This window comes from Homalodisca vitripennis, chromosome 8 (assembly GCF_021130785.1).
Source record: "Homalodisca vitripennis isolate AUS2020 chromosome 8, UT_GWSS_2.1, whole genome shotgun sequence".
Classification (NCBI taxonomy): Eukaryota; Metazoa; Arthropoda; class Insecta; order Hemiptera; family Cicadellidae; genus Homalodisca; species Homalodisca vitripennis.
In genome coordinates, this window is record NC_060214.1 from 110,734,774 (window position 1) to 110,752,885 (window position 18,112).

At 38.2% G+C, this 18,112-nt stretch overlaps 1 protein-coding gene across 1 annotated transcript in view; it reads left to right on the forward strand.

The window, feature by feature from the left end:
* Positions 1 to 18,112, forward strand: part of LOC124367889 (obg-like ATPase 1) — a 90,244-nt gene that overhangs the window by 56,944 nt on the left and 15,188 nt on the right. Inside the window, 2 exon segments of the mRNA XM_046825079.1 lie at positions 2,503 to 2,599; positions 3,782 to 3,904. Coding sequence (XP_046681035.1) covers positions 2,503 to 2,599; positions 3,782 to 3,904 — 220 coding nt within the window.

Here is an 18,112-nt window from a genome sequence, read left to right on the forward strand (position 1 = left end):
GTTGGTGCCTAGATTCTTATTGAAATTAACTAATTATTACTACATACTGTAAAATTTATAGCAAAAAACACATATTGTAATACTATTGTTTGCCTCGCATATCGTTTTCTTCTCATTCCCTTTTTGAGCTTTTTTCATGTCATATTCTTTTAGTTGAATAGTAATATATTAGATTATATTAAAACTAATGTTTTGACTGTTTTTAATGTAATGACTTCCTTCATGAGAGCAAAATTAATTTTTTAATTTTAATGTTTTGACATGTACTTGGTTCTCTTCACCATAGTTGCCTCTTCCTCCTTCAAATAGCCATCTTCCAACCACCCACCGCTTTAACTGGTCTCTATTTTCAAAAACTTACACCCTTTTAACCAGCCATTTTTTTATTATACGTAGTTTTAACCATGGCTTGATGGGCTGGAAAAAACAACTGCAATGTTTCAGTTAAACTCTGTGACTCGTACTTTTTAGCTTTTGGGAAACTGTAATAGAATGAGTTTTAGAGCACATCGGTTCATCCGGGCATCCAGTCCCAAGGTAGCCGAATAAGAGGGAAACTTCTGTATTTCCTCTTCTTACTTTTACGTTTGACAGCAAGAGGCAAGAAGTATCAAACCTACCTGATATCGAAGCTGTCACTCAATTAAACATCTATGATTACATTTGGATGAAGATCTAAAGAGGAATGACCACATAAACATGCTCTGTCGTAAGCTATCCGCAGCCGTCTTCCGCTATTAAAAGAACAATATCTGTCAGCACAAAGGAGGCAGCTTTAACAGCCTACCACGCCCTTTTTGAGAGCCTTCTTATCCTTTGGAATTTCGTTTTGGGGTGGTACTTCTGCAATGTTACTTACAACGAGTTCTAATCTTGCAGATGAGAGCAATCCGAACCATGAAAGGCATGAAAATGCAAGATAGTTGCCGGCCAGTCTTCAAAAGTCTGAAAGTATTAACTGTAATAAATATCGATATCCTCCAGTCAATAGCTAGCAGGTATTCTGGGAATCAGTAAGCGACACCAGGAAGTTCACACACACTGTACCAGATACGGAGTAGATTTTAATTTAATTCTATCGCTCAAAACTCTTCGAAGTAAAACCGTCCTACACAGGAGCAAAGTTTTTCAATGCCTTGTCCGCATCCTTGAAGGTCTTGCAGCTGAAAGTGTTAAGGAAGAAATTAAAATCTTTGCTAACAGATAGACCCTTTTATAGTGTCAATGAATTTTTAACTTGGAAGTAGTGACCATGGCAATTGGCAAATAAATAGACTCTGTGTTCCAAATAACACATAGCATGAAGTGGTTGTTAACCCTCTCCCGAGCAAACGCCTCGGCAGGGCGCCTGGCTCAAAAGTCCAATCGCCTCCAACTGCTTTATCAACGCCCTCTGCTTTGTGCTGCTGTCATACGGTTGTTTGGGGAACTAATACTGGAAATATCTATTGGCAGTGTCATTGTTGCCTTGTTTATTCATAGTTTTATGACTAGGGACGCTATCTAGGATTAATAATTTGAAACGGTTCATTGATTACTTCATTGACGGTGATCTAGTTGTTTAGTAGTACAATTCTTTCTGACTTGTGCTGCTATCTTACGTAATTTGATGAACTATTCGGGACTTTTTATAACCACTCATTTACTGAAATCATTTTGTTAGTTGTTTTCACAATCAATTAAAACAAGATTTTTCATGTAAGTTTGACTTTTTGTTTGATTTTAATTTACCTCATAAGGTTAATATTTTTTTAATAAATACAACGTTATTATAGAGGATTTAATCATCCTTGTAACGATGCAAAATACATAATAGTTTTATTAAAATAAAGTTCTTAACTTAGTAAAAACGCGAATAAGTGTCCCCTCGTATTAGAGCGCCCAATTTAATTCAGCCCAGTAGCGCCAAAAGCGCGTCGCGGTAATTCGACCGGGAGAGGGTTAACTAACTGGTTTCTACTCTCTCTAATGTACATGATGCCTGTTTCTATCTTGATGATAGCAAATAAAGATTTCTGCATCTGTATCTCTATCTATCATTTTTTTCATCCTCTACCCTTTTCAAATCACACATTTGCACTCCTACATCAAATTTGGTCTACATCTCGCTATTCTACCCTGAATTTTTCTCTCTAGCAGTTTTTTTTAACACCCTAACTTTTTATAAGTCTAAACCATTTCTGATATGACGTGTACAAGACTGATTGGTGTGGCAAAAAGTAAAAAACCATTTTGAAAGACGGAAAGTTCAAGTATACTTAAGTTTCTTTGTGCAATATGTTTTCATAGGAATTTGAACATTTTAGTAGAGAACAAAACGAGAGTAGAGAAGTAAAGAATAAAGATTTAGTATCACCAATTTATTGTATTACTTTCAGAAAAAAGTGTTTTACATTGATCATGAAACAAGTGTTGGTTCACCACTTTCCACTTGATATGACATTAATGTTGATTAATAGAGGGCAACAATCAATTAATTGCATTATAATGTTCTGATTGCAGTGCCCTGGACAAAATTGTCGTTCAAGGCTACAAGGCACTTCAGCTGCAGTACTTCTTCACGGCTGGGCATGATGAGGTCAAAGCATGGACTATACAGGTAATTCAGCACTTTGGTGTTGTTTAAATATCTTGGTCCTCAAAGGTTTTTGTAACTGAATAAAATGGAATAGAATATTTATTCAGCCACAAAAATATTCCACAGAAATATATAGGCGTCAAGATCACTGGCGTGTGCACGGAGGGTGCCACTTCAAAATTCATAATTTTGAATAGTACAATTTTCAAACATTTTATGGAGGTGGACCTGGACCCCTCTTTTTGTTGGAATACACCGCCCCTCCCCAAACCCCCGGTATATCAGGCACATCCCAATCATGAACCCTGTGCTCGCCTGTGGTCAAAATCAATACAAGTGTTTGAAATATATGCAATACAGGCTATAAATTTGCTCACATCATGTCATTATCGTTAAATTGATAAAATCAGTAGAATCAACGTTCAATTTCAATGATGGTTCAACAAATAATATATAACTGTAAATAAACAAATAACAAATCAATCGTTTTTTGATAGTTAATAAATAAGTAGCCGGGACACAATGTGCTGGGATTGCACTGTTCCGCTTTGTGTGTCCAACTGTTTTCGCACCATTTATATCATCAAATATTTATAAGAAGACTTGTGTTATCATACTAACTTGTACCTAACCTGTACCTTAGTATGTTTATGAGAAAATGCTGAGTATTTTATTATATTCTCATATTTTGTAAATATAAATAACTTTTGTGCATAATTACATTAATTTCTTTATAAATACAAAAAAACTTAAAAAACGTTTCATTGAGTGTTTTTTATAACACATCTTATTTTAGTTAACCCAAATCACCTAAAATATAAAGTAACAAATTTTAAAACCTCACTTTTTAGTGCACTCTTACTGAGGAAAACCCCACCAGTCCACGGGTTAAACTACCTTTCCTCTGATGCAGCAACTATAGCACTTAATATTTGAACTAAATGTTCTTAATAAATTTTCTTTAGTAAAAAACCCTCTTTATAAAAAGGGCGTTCAAAATTATTATTCTAGAACCTTACTTTGCTTCCTTGAATGTTCTCCATGCCCTATCAAGAAAAAACAAAAATATTCTTTACCACGGTCTGTTGTGTTAGCTCTCTTGTTCATGATTTGGGGTAAAATTTAATTAACTTTGTGATAAGAATAAATTAAGGTAATTGTTTATTTAAAGTGATAGTTTGAGTTGGTTTTTTTATGTTATAGAAAGGCACCAAGGCACCTCAAGCGGCAGGTAGAATTCACACAGACTTTGAGAAAGGTTTCATCATGGCCGAAGTGATGAAGTTTGACGACTTCAAAGAAGAAGGGTCTGAGGCCGCTTGTAAGGTAGGATATATATGATCTTTCCTCTTTGTATGCTTTTAACATATTTGCTACAGGAAATAAGACAGTATGTAATCGCAAAATATGAAAAATTTAAGTTGTGATACTCACGTAAAATTGACGTCCTGGATGGCCATACTCGAATTGATGACGTTGTTTCTGAGGTTGGAATAGCAGCCCGCCGCCACTGTTGCTGGTCCTCGTCCAGTCCATGCTCAATACTCTCTTGGTTTTTCAACTCCTGCCCTCACTGGCACCTGTGAATCCATTTTCCATCAACGGTGCAGAAAGTAAATGAACCAAAAGGCCTTCGGCAACAATGATTTCATACGCCTACAGGTACAGTGTTAGGAGCGTTGGACTGTACAGATTTGAAAATGATGAAGCATCAAATCCAAAGCAATGAACATGTAAACAGAAAGGATTATATCAATCAGCATTAACATGTAGGCTGCTTGTGATGCCAATGAAAAGTAAACAAGTGTGAATGCTGAGTAGCCAGGAAGCATTCACAATGCAAGGATTTGGCTTAGAAACAAAAGGGGGATTATATCTCATTTTGATGGATCTGCATTTTTACTGGATGACTTGGCTATGGTATATATACCCATGGTTAATTACCTAATTTAAACCTCCAACTAAGAGTTTTTATTTTTTTGGCAGATGTCATACTAACTTAGATACCTCCTGTTTCCAAAAGCATTTTCTATATTCAACATTTAAATATTTTAAAAGTCAAGTTTCAAGAAAACTAATTAATTTTGGGTAAAGTATGAAGAGGGGTAAACGTTTGTGGTTTTAGTTAACATTATAATGATACCTCATTTTTTTTAAATCAGATGAGAAAAAATGGAACTACATCAGTTATGCACGTAAGTCAATGTCGCTCGTTTGTTTCTCATCCCGTTTTGAAAAACGATGCATTCTTATAATGTAAATAAAAACCATTAACACTTTCCTTTTTCATAAAATTATTTGACTTTAACCCTTTTAGCCCCGGCGTCCGCTATATCGGACAGAGGTGGTCTAGCTAAAATGCCCAACGTCCGATATACCGGACGTCTCGAGAATTTAATGTAGCTGGCTAATAATATGTCCAAATGCCATCAGTTTCGGTATAGTAGTCGGTGAAGAAACGGGCTACATGCAAAAACAATAAACCTTCCAATTGGCATCGTAATTTCGTCGTCATTGAGCGTAGTTTATTTGTCGATGTCAGTTGTCAGACGACTTAAGTTGCATTGTTGTTGTATGCTGACTTATAACCTCAATTAGTTTGCGTAATTGAAAGCGGTTGTTTTTTCGTGAGATTTATTGTATTATTAGTAAAAAAACATGAGTAAACGTCGTAGAGAAAAGTTACCAGTGAGTGAAAACACTTTGATAAACACTGGTACTTTGGGATTATACCGACCACACCCATACATGAATCGTTATTTGACATTTTGCTTCTACTGATTACTAGATTAGCGTAGAACAATATTTCGTCAATATAAAACAGGAATTGTCTTATCGCAAACCCCTCCCCATCCTCAGACAGAGGTCAAAGTCGAGCGGTCTAGTAGATAAGTGATTGCAGAGTCCCGCCGCGCGGCCTGCCGTAATCGGGATTCTCGAGAAAGATAAGATAACAGCGACAAAAATACCGATCACAATATCTGGAAATGCTTGTTGATTAATGGAATGTTAGTTCTGTTACTCAACTACATCGTTTTATAACGTTCTAAGTTCATTGAAAAAGGTTTAAGCGTTGGGGGCATATAACGGAATCTGACCCCATTCCCAAAGTACCATATAAAATGTATATATTGTAAATATTATTTCTTTTACTTTTTTGAAAAATTAAACAAGTTTTTAGTCTTACAAACCATTACAATTAGTTTGTGTTATTTTACAATTGTTATTATTTCAAAAGTGCAAAAACAAGTAAACATATCTGTATACTTCTACTGACGTGTATGTGGAAATATATGAAGAAGTGCTTATGCAGCAATACAACTAATTGGATATATCTCCTGCATTTATCAAGGAAAGTTCTTAAAATTTTGTGTGTGTAGTAAGAAATATGTGTACAACAAAATTGCTTCATTTTTCAGGGGCTACAATTTTTTTTTCTACCGTTTATGTATGTCCAAACTATAAAAAATTAAAAAAATTAAAAACATTTTTATGTATAAATACGCTAAAAAAACTAATCATTCTGTAAAAGTACTTTTTAACTATTACATCTAATAGTACACTTATTTGTGAACAATTTAAAACAAAAACCTAAAAATTATCTTCAAAAATAAGAAAACTAGATGAATTTTCCTTCAATTCTGCACTACGGTCCCTTATCGCCATGGGCTTTCTGGCAAGTCCATGGAAAAATGGCTGGGGTTAAAAGGGTTAAATACTCACCATTTTGAAATTCCCTAAAATGGGAAAATTAATTTTGTAAATATTAGATACTTGAGTTAGCAAGACATGATTTCCAAAAAAAAGTAGAAACATTTTTTTCAATAATAATGTTTATAAAAATACAAATTTGTGCATTATTTTTATTTTTATGGAAATTTGGAATGAAGCTCATAATTTTTAATCTGCTGTGAATTAGCATCATCCAGTTTTCAATGTTTAAAACACTAACAAAATTGTCCATTGTAAACTTACCACTATTTTAAATACATTTAAAAGGAAAAAACGCTGAAAATCACGTCTGCTGCTAGATGATAAAGATTTTCGTGGCTTCTAGTAGTGCTAACGTTAGTTAACGTTAACGTGATAAAAGGGAGGCATCAGTGTACCCAACTAATACTAACTGCTGGCGTGAGATTTTTATCAGGCGTTAACGAGAAATCAAATAACAGACATAAAACACTCAATGGGACAATGTGTAAGTAGTTGAACTGAGTGAAAATTATTCGCAGGGCGAGTGAATCCATTAGGAAAACTAGGCGCCTAGGGCAGCAGCTGCAAGGAGTGCTTGAAAGAGAAAAAGATTTGCATAAATACTACACTCCACAGAGCAAAACAGATACGGAAGGAGTTCTGTGTTAAATTGTTGGGAGCAGGTATAAAATGGAATATTTTGTCTAGGATGCAAGAATAGCTTGTGCCAGACCTGATGTTGTTCTCTGATTCTGGCTTTAATTTATAAATTACACATAATAACGTTCTCTTAGTACCTCAAACACAATTAGTTAGTATGTTCAGCGTAAATGTTCATATGTACTTTAATGAGATATTTATTACACATGTACAAGAGGCCGATTGCCTCCTTCGGCTCCCCTCTAAATTCACTTACTCTTACAAATATCACATTGTTTGGCGTTCTAGGCTAGTGACGTGTCTGTAAAAAAAGCTGTTCTTTGTTTTCATTAATTTACTCTTTTAATTTATACGAGGATAGGAGCATAAAACTTATTGATTTCTATACATTGGTCTCCCTTTTCCATTGGTACCAAAAATATTGCATCATTCATACATAATATTTGTTTTATTAACGATTGAATTAGTGTACGATTGTGATGTGTAGGAACACCAGGTTGTGTGGCGAATGTGGCTACACATATGTGTGGCCAGACCAGTTTTAAAATTAATGACAAATATTATACATTGAGTATACAAATAAAATAACATGAGAATTTCAATTTATTTCACTCCAGATCTGGCAGTTACAAAAATCATTGTCAGAGCTACTTTTATTACTTATCAAGATATATGTAAGAAGTTAATTTAAACATATTCTTCAAACTTACCTGATCATATTCACATTGTTATATTCAGAAAGGGATCAACCCGTAATAATGTTGCTTGGCAACAACTTTTTGTGTAAATTTTAGAATATACAGGATTGTGGAGAGAAACAAAAATTGAATTGCTAATTAACACTTATAAAACATAGAATGATGAAGTTGTGTAATTAGGTACAGTCTATCTGTGACAGTCTTACTTCATTGGTTGGATTCCAGAGGGTTATAACATGCCTGACTAAATATAATACACACTATTAACACTTATAAGACCACTGACGAAGTGGAGGAAGTGGTGTGAGGTACAGTCTATCTGTGACAGTCTTATGTCGTCGGTTGGTCTCCAGAGGGTTATAACATGCCTGACTAAATATAGTACACACTATTAACACTTATAAGACCACTGACGAAGTGGTGTGAGGTACAGTCTATCTGTGACAGTCTTATGTCGTCGGTTGGTCTCCAGAGGGTTATAACATGCCTGACTAAATATAGTACACACTATTAACACTTATAAGACCACTGACGAAGTGGTGTGAGGTACAGTCTATCTGTGACAGTCTTATGTCGTCGGTTGGTCTCCAGAGGGTTATAACATGCCTGACTAAATATAATACACACTATTAACACTTATAAGACCACTGACGAAGTGGTGTGAGGTACAGTCTATCTGTGACAGTCTTATGTCGTCGGTTGGTCTCCAGAGGGTTATAACATGCCTGACTAAATATAGTACACACTATTAACACTTATAAGACCACTGACGAAGTGGTGTGAGGTGCAGTCTATCTGTGACAAGTCTTATGTCGTCAGTTCTCCAGAGGGTTATAACATGCCTGACTAAATATAGTACACACTATTAACATTTATAAGACGACTGAGGAAGTGGTGTGGTGTGAGGTACAATCTATCTGTGACAGTCTTATGTCGTCAGTTCTCCAGAGGGTTATAACATGCCTGACTAAATATAGTACACACTATTAACATATAAGACCACTGACGAAGTGGTGTGAGGTACAATCTATCTGTGACAGTCTTATGTCGCTGGTTCTCCAGAGGGTTATAACATGCCTGACTAAATATAGTACACACTATTAACATTTATAAGACGACTGAGGAAGTGGTGTGGTGTGAGGTACAATCTATCTGTGACAGTCTTATGTCGCTGGTTCTCCAGAGGGTTATAACATGCCTGACTAAATATAGTACACACTATTAACATTTATAAGACGACTGAGGAAGTGGTGTGGTGTGAGGTACAATCTATCTGTGACAGTCTTATGTCGCTGGTTCTCCAGAGGGTTATAACATGCCTGACTAAATATAGTACACACTATTAACATTTATAAGACGACTGAGGAAGTGGTGTGGTGTGAGGTACAATCTATCTGTGACAGTCTTATGTCGCTGGTTCTCCAGAGGGTTATAACATGCCTGACTAAATATAGTACACACTATTAACATTTATAAGACGACTGAGGAAGTGGTGTGGTGTGAGGTACAATCTATCTGTGACAGTCTTATGTCGCTGGTTCTCCAGAGGGTTATAACATGCCTGACTAAATATAGTACACACTATTAACATTTATAAGACCACTGAGGAAGTGGTGTGGTGTGAGGTACAATCTATCTGTGACAGTCTTATGTCGCTGGTTCTCCAGAGGGTTATAACATGCCTGACTAAATATAGTACACACTATTAACATTTATAAGACGACTGAGGAAGTGGTGTGGTGTGAGGTACAATCTATCTGTGACAGTCTTATGTCGCTGGTTCTCCAGAGGGTTATAACATGCCTGACTAAATATAGTACACACTATTAACATTTATAAGACCACTGACGAAGTGGTGTGGTGTGAGGTACAATCTATGCATGACAGTCTTATGTCGCTGGTTCTCCAGAGGGTTATAACATGCCTGACTAAATATAGTACACACTATTAACATATAAGACCACTGAGGAAGTGGTGTGGTGTGAGGTACAATCTATGCATGACAGTCTTATGTCGCTGGTTCTCCAGAGGGTTATAACATGCCTGACTAAATATAGTACACACTATTAACATTTATAAGACGACTGAGGAAGTGGTGTGGTGTGAGGTACAATCTATGCATGACAGTCTTATGTCGCTGGTTCTCCAGAGGGTTATAACATGCCTAACTAAATATAGTACACACTATTAACATTTATAAGACCACTGACGAAGTGGTGTGGTGTGAGGTACAATCTATGCATGACAGTCTTATGTCGCTGGTTCTCCAGAGGGTTATAACATGCCTGACTAAATATAGTACACACTATTAACATTTATAAGACCACTGACGAAGTGGTGTGAGGTACAATCTATGCATGACAGTCTTATGTCGTCGGTTCTCCAGAGGGTTATAACATGCCTGACTAAATATAGTACACACTATTAACATTTATAAGACGACTGAGGAAGTGGTGTGGTGTGAGGTACAATCTATGCATGACAGTCTTATGTCGTCGGTTGGACTCCAGAGGGTTATAACATGCCTGACTAAATATAGTACACACTATTAACATTTATAAGACGACTGAGGAAGTGGTGTGGTGTGAGGTACAATCTATCTGTGACAGTCTTATGTCGTCGGTTGGACTCCAGAGGGTTATAACATGCCTGACTAAATATAGTACACACTATTAACATTTATAAGACGACTGAGGAAGTGGTGTGGTGTGAGGTACAATCTATCTGTGACAGTCTTATGTCGTCGGTTGGACTCCAGAGGGTTATAACATGCCTGACTAAATATAGTACACACTATTAACATTTATAAGACGACTGAGGAAGTGGTGTGGTGTGAGGTACAATCTATGCATGACAGTCTTATGTCGCTGGTTTCTCCAGAGGGTTATAACATGCCTGACTAAATATAGTACACACTATTAACATTTATAAGACCACTGAGGAAGTGGTGTGGTGTGAGGTACAATCTATCTGTGACAGTCTTATGTCGTCGGTTGGACTCCAGAGGGTTATAACATGCCTGACTAAATATAGTACACACTATTAACATTTATAAGACGACTGAGGAAGTGGTGTGGTGTGAGGTACAATCTATCTGTGACAGTCTTATGTCGTCGGTTCTCCAGAGGGTTATAACATGCCTGACTAAATATAGTACACACTATTAACATTTATAAGACGACTGAGGAAGTGGTGTGGTGTGAGGTACAATCTATCTGTGACAGTCTTATGTCGTCGGTTGGACTCCAGAGGGTTATAACATGCCTGACTAAATATAGTACACACTATTAACATTTATAAGACGACTGAGGAAGTGGTGTGGTGTGAGGTACAATCTATCTGTGACAGTCTTATGTCGTCGGTTCTCCAGAGGGTTATAACATGCCTGACTAAATATAGTACACACTATTAACATTTATAAGACGACTGAGGAAGTGGTGTGGTGTGAGGTACAATCTATCTGTGACAGTCTTATGTCGTCGGTTCTCCAGAGGGTTATAACATGCCTGACTAAATATAGTACACACTATTAACATTTATAAGACCACTGACGAAGTGGTGTGGTGTGAGGTACAGTCTATCTGTGACAGTCTTATGTCTTCAGTTCTCCAGAGGGTTATAACATGCCTGACTAAATATAGTACATACTATTAACATTTATAAGACCACTGACGAAGTGGTGTGAGGTACAGTCTATCTGTGACAGTCTTATGTCGTCAGTTCTCCAGAGGGTTATAACATGCCTGACTAAATATAGTACATACTATTAACACTTATAAGACCACTGACGAAGTGGTGTGAGGTACAGTCTATCTGTGACAGTCTTATGTCGCTGGTTCTCCAGAGGGTTATAACATGCCTGACTAAATATAGTACATACTATTAACACTTATAAGACCACTGACGAAGTGGTGTGAGGTACAGTCTATCTGTGACAGTCTTATGTCTTCAGTTCTCCAGAGGGTTATAACATGCCTGACTAAATATAGTACATACTATTAACATTTATAAGACCACTGACGAAGTGGTGTGAGGTACAGTCTATCTGTGACAGTCTTATGTCGTCAGTTCTCCAGAGGGTTATAACATGCCTGACTAAATATAGTACACACTATTAACATTTATAAGACCACTGACGAAGTGGTGTGAGGTACAGTCTATCTGTGACAGTCTTATGTCGTCGGTTGGTCTCCAGAGGGTTATAACATGCCTGACTAAATATAGTACACACTATTAACATTTATAAGACCACTGACGAAGTGGTGTGAGGTACAATCTATCTGTGACAGTCTTATGTCGTCGGTTGGTCTCCAGAGGGTTATAACATGCCTGACTAAATATAGTACACACTATTAACATTTATAAGACCACTGACGAAGTGGTGTGAGGTACAGTCTATCTGTGACAGTCTTATGTCGTCGGTTGGTCTCCAGAATGTTATAACATGCCTGACAAAATATTGTACACACTGTGCCAAAACCAGTCACATAACATGAACCACTAACTTATAAGACCACTGACAAAGTGGTGTGGTGTGAGATACAGTCTATCTTTGACTAACTTGTGTCGTCTGTTGGTTGTCTGCAGAGCTTTCCCCTGAATCAGAATGCTAATTTTGCAGTGCCACCTGTTGCAGGCTGATGGCGACCAAAGCCCTGCATGCTGAGGCACTCCTCCTGGCCATAGCCCAAATGACAATGTCTAAGGCCACGAGGTTAAGACAGTAGACTAGAGCCGCAGACTGTGCATCATTTAGATCCTAACCAGTAAATAGCTACCAGAGTTCCGGTTTCTATTCAGGACAACAGCTCCAAACATTAATGCAGGTCTAACCACGAAGACATAAAGACAATACAAAAGCCTCAGTTGAAGTCCCCAAGATTCACCTGAGAAGATACGCCTCTAGGAAGTTTTTCTTGATTTTGCATATGGCAGGCCAATTTAGCTACAGTATATGTTCCGCTGATTCTTCTACTTCTCCGCAGTCTGCATTCATCAGTCTGGCTTAGACCCAACTTCATAAGATGTTTTCCCAGACGGCTATGTCATATTAACATCTCTAACACCATATGTATATCTTCCTTTCTTTGTTTAAGAAATGCCGACCATCCTTTTGTATCAAGAGGGATACAAAAACAATTTAGACTTCCTAAGTCCAGAAATCTTTCTCCCGGTTAAGGATCTAATTCTCTTTTCCAGCTCTTTACTAATGCTTTGCTATAGGACAAAGCTACTTCACAGCTTGGCTATGGCTCAACCAAAAGGGTTTCTGTATCTATCTTAGCAAAGGATGTTCGCTTTTTCATTGTACTGGACGTCTTTGGGGCCTGGAAACCATACGAGGGTAACTTTGTTTCTCTTAGTCAGTTCCACTAGTACATTCTAATACTGCTTTTTAGTCAAAGGGGCAGTTGTCGAGTGTCTTTAATACTGCCTGACTGTCTGAAAGTATTAAATATTCTGCTCCTATTGGCTTCATTTGTATGAGTCTTCTGGTGCATTATTTTTATTGCCATGATTTCCGCTTGGAAGACCATGGAGTGTTTTTCCAGGGATACTGCTATTGCCCTAGAGTCTAGGCGTGATTCATCTGGGTAATACTTCGAATGAGTGAATGAATTAATATTTATTTTCCAATAATGCAAATTAAAATACATATGTATCTTACATTACACTTTTATTTTAAACATAAATGAAGGTAGTACTTATGTAATACTTCCTGTTTTTAGAATCAATCATTTATTGTGAGAACACAAAGTGTGTAACAATGTCATCAGTTAAAAAAAGTATAACAACAACAGCCTACAATTACTTAACTACAAATACACTTCAAAAATTTCATCCACCCTTAAATACATGTTTTCTTTACTATATTTGAGTCAGTTTCTCTTTCATTTTGCAAGACACTGTCAAAACAGTGAATATTTTGTTAAATAGGCCTAGGCCTAATTTAAAATTATAAATCATTGGTACAGGTGTAAAATTAGCTAAAGATATATAAAATACAGTGATGATACAGGACTAGAACCAGGTCAAAAGTTGGCCAAAAGTTAGTTAGGAGGATGTAGGCTTAATCGCCTGTATACTCATAAGCTTCATTGTACTAAATGCTGCTGTCTTCTTTGCCTCCTGTCTCAGAGGAGTGTTTTCCAAAACTGATTTCCCAGTGTCCTTCTGAGGATGTAGGCTTAATCACCTTTTCACTAAGAAGCTTCATTGCACTTAGTGCTTCTTGCTTCTTCACCTCCTGTCCCAGAGGAATGTTTCCCAAAACCGTTTTCCCAGTGTCTTTCTGAGGATGTAGGCTTAATCACCTTTTCACTAAGAAGCTTCATTGCACTTAGTGCTTCTTGCTTCTTCACCTCCTGTCCCAGAGGAATGTTTCCCAAAACCGTTTTCCCAGTGTCTTTCTGAGGATGTAGGCTTAATCACCTTTTCACTAAGAAGCTTCATTGCACTTAGTCCTGCTGTCTTCTTCACCTCCTGTCTCAGAGAAGTGTTTCCCAAAACCGTTTTCCTAGTGTCTTTCTGAGGATGTAGGCTTAATCACCTTTTCACTAAGAAGCTTCATTGCACTTAGTCCTGCTGTCTTCTTCACCTCCTGTCTCAGAGAAGTGTTTCCCAAAACCGTTTTCCCAGTGTCTTTCTGAGGATGTAGGCTTAATCACCTTTTCACTAAGAAGCTTCATTGCACTTAGTCCTGCTGTCTTCTTCACCTCCTGTCACAGAGGAGTGTTTACCAAAACCGTTTTCCCAGTGTCCTTCTGAGGATGTAGGCTTAGTCACCTTTTCACTAAGAAGCTTGCATTTAATGCTACTGTCTTCTTCACCTCCTATCCCAGAGGAGTGTTTCCCAAAACCGTTTTCCCAGTGTCCTTCTGAGGATGTAGGCTTAGTCACCTTTTACACTAAGAAGCTTGCATTTAATGCTGCTGTCTTCTTCACCTCCTATCACAGAGGAGTGTTTACCAAAACCGTTTTCCCAGTGTCTTTCTCAGAACGTAGGCTTCTTCACCTCCTGTCCGAAGAGTCTTTTACAGGTCCCAAGAGCCTTTGTCGCATTGGGTATAATGTTTTTGATATGTTGTCTAGACTACTCCTAGATACTGAACCATGTTGGAATATTTTATTCTAGTACCTTCCAGAACAGGTTGAGCAAGTTGGAAATCCCTTTTTCTGATGAAGGATATCATATTTGTTCTTGATGAGTTAATTCTCAGACCTTCCCCTTGACACTAGTTGCTTATAAAGTTTAGGGCATCTTGATTGAGGCATTCCAATGTACCTTCATTTCTTTCCCTGACCATAAGCACTAGACTATCAGCTTAACATTGTAGATTTATTCCTCTTTCTTCTGCTTTTATCAAGAGATTGTCAACCACCTTCACCCACAAAAGGAAGACATTATCCTGCCATGGGGCCAACATTTCTGGGCTGTGGAAGCGAATGATTCATCTCGAAGATTTGCTCTTACTTGTCGACTTTTTAGGGAGTACTATCATCCACTTGACAGCGTCTGTTGGAGCATTAAACTTTTTTAGTGCTGCTTTCATGTAATCATATGCTACCCGGTGGAAGCTCCGTCAATGTCCATAAAGACGCTGACTATGGCTTCCTTTTCTTAGAACGTGTCTTCCTCCACCTCCATTAAACTGTGGAATGTTGTATTGATTGACTTACCACCAACTTATAGCGTGTTTGTACAGACTGAGTGTGTGTGTTGTAAGGTTTCTTCTATTACATGTCTATTTATTATTTTCTCCATAGATTTCACCATGAAGAAGGTCTCTTACCTTTGTTTCACACAAACACCACAAGTGCCATCCTCCAGTTTTTTCTTTTTTTACACAAACACCACAAGTGCCATCCTCCAGTTTTTTTCTTTTTTTGAATAAAACATAATTATAACTGCTTCTAAACACGGTTATAATGTTATTTATGAAAATATCCAGCCCTCTTCTACAAAGACCATAAAGACCCCATGACCATTTGTTGACCATTTAATCCTTTCTGCTGTGAATGTTCTTTTTTAATGTTGTCTGGACATAGCAACCTCCTGACCGGTGCTGTATCACGCCAGAGAAAAGGAATTCTCATCTCGTGGCAAGAGTCCGCCCCGGAAAGTTGCGTCTTCAGCAGCCTTTCCAATGTCTTCTAACTTCGTACTCACCATTAGGCTGCCAGTAGCTTTTAGTAAATACACAGAGAGTTTGGAGAGTTCTTTGTTGAGGCAACTATTTTACCTGTCTTTTCCCTTCTTGAGTGGCAACTTCTACTACCACTGCTACCTACTCTAGTTATTAGTTCTGTAACAGGAAAACTATACATTGAGAGCAAAGCACAGGCTCTTGGGTTTTTAATAGTTTGATCGTATATTAGGCTAGGCGTTAAGGCTCTGATGATTCCTTTGTTGACACAAGGTTCCTGGATAAGGTAAATATCCAGGACTGTTCAGTTATACATCCTTCCCAAGATTTCGGTTCCGCCCTTAGCATGATAGTGGTTAATCTGAAAGTGATGTTTTATTACGCTTTTTACCATCCCCTCCCTGGTGGTCTACTCCGGTCAATTTGTTTGGAGTTCTTGGCGACTATGCACCATTTCCTTCCCCTGGTCAAGACTGATGGTCCTTTCAGGGTGGAACTCTTCTTCAAGAAAAGGGAGCATGTTGGTGTTGCTTTGCCTACCGCAATTATTTGTTAAGTAGGCCCCTTTGGTAAGGCAATTACTGGGTCTTTTGATACCTTTGGGGTCCCTTCCACTTCCATTACTTCCGCAGTGGTATTTTCTTACCTTTGGGGTCCCTTCCACTTCCATTACTTCCGCAGTGGTATTTTCTTTGGTGGACTTCTCAGACTCACATGAGTTCTCACTATCCATTTTGGGGCCTTCTGTGTTCTCCTGAGTTTTCTTTTTCAGCATAAGCGGAATTTTCCTAAACTTATAGCTGATCCAAGTACCCACTTTCTCAAGCTTATTAGCTGTAGCACAGTCGATAGCCAGGGATTATCCTCGTCACTCCTGTCATTTACGCCGTTTGGGAAGTAAGCTGTTGCGATCCTTGCACAATCTTTAGATTCGCTCCCTCCCAAAGCCTGAGGGAATCCTGTTTACCTCGCAGCCATTTCGGTTTTTCTGATTTTCCCAGGTGAAAATCAGGACCCCTTACAATCGGAGTGAAGTATGACCACCCTTATTCCCTCAGTCACTTGCTTGTAGAAACTGTATATGGGGAGGTGCAGATTGCTCCTTTCGTATCCCCTGTTGTCCTTCATTCTTTGTTTTTTTTGACATGCCTTCACTTTGTTTATGAGCCACGGGTGTTGCTCTTTCGAGATTGGTTTTAAGCCAATTCCCTGGCTTCTTCTTGAGAGTGCCCTTGTCTCCATGCCATTTTTCCCTACAGCGCCCAATAATTTAGGTACTTCTGGAGTAAACCTTTCAGCTTGTGCTCCTGTTCCCTTTGGTGGTGTCTTCCAGTATGGCATCCTCTGCAGAAATATAGACACGTGCTGAGTCAGGGGATCCAGGACTTCTTCTGGGAAGCCTTTTAGTCTCTTTAGTTTGTTTAGGATAGCAAGGCTCAGGTACTCCCATTACTAGTCCCTTCGTTTTTCGTGAACTTTCGTCTACAATTAGAGAGCTGCTAGAGTTCTCTGGTTTAGCTTTTGTTTTATTTTACACATAGTTTTCCTATGCAGTGTTCCGCTCTACCTGGAGAAGGCTATGTTTAAGCTGGAGGTCACGAGGTATCCAGAGTTCGCATATTAGAGATCATGCTCTCCCTTGACCACATAGTACTCCATAGTAGTTCCACTCTGACTTGGAAAGCAGGGAAAATTAGGTTAAGTGTAAGAAATAGTAGAAGTCATATTTGTTTGGGGGATGGTTTTCCCAATAGATGATGGTAGACTGAAAAGAAAATGCGTTATTCATAGTATAGTAGGAAAGAACCCAGTCAGTTCAGCTCAGCCTGATTGGAATTGTTACAAGGTAAGAATTGGATCAGGCAGTTCCCAGAGGTGTGCATGCAGAAATGCAACACTAGATGATGTGACAAGACTGTGATAGTACTTCTTGGACGCACTGACTTGGGTCATGCGATGTAGTATGAAGATCCCACCACTTTTCACCAGAAGCGACGTACGTCTGCTGTTTGTGTTGGTACCCCCACACCTCACTATGCGAGTTAGCATTGCAGCCAAACACTAATTCCACACAACGCCTCCCAGCAAGATCTACCAAAGCAGCCATCATCTCTCTGGAAGGCGTGGAATCCACAGTATCATGTGGAAGATATGATTATGAAATCATTAGAGTTTGTCCAGAGCCAGTGAGTCCCCAAGCAGCCTGGCGGTAGAGAGGAAGAAAATTCTAGAACATGAATGATGTTCGTCTTGTTGCTTACAGCAATACAAGCTATTAACAAATACACAATTGTTTTTGGGAGTGCCGATGGCCGAGTGGTCTAAGACGTTGGACT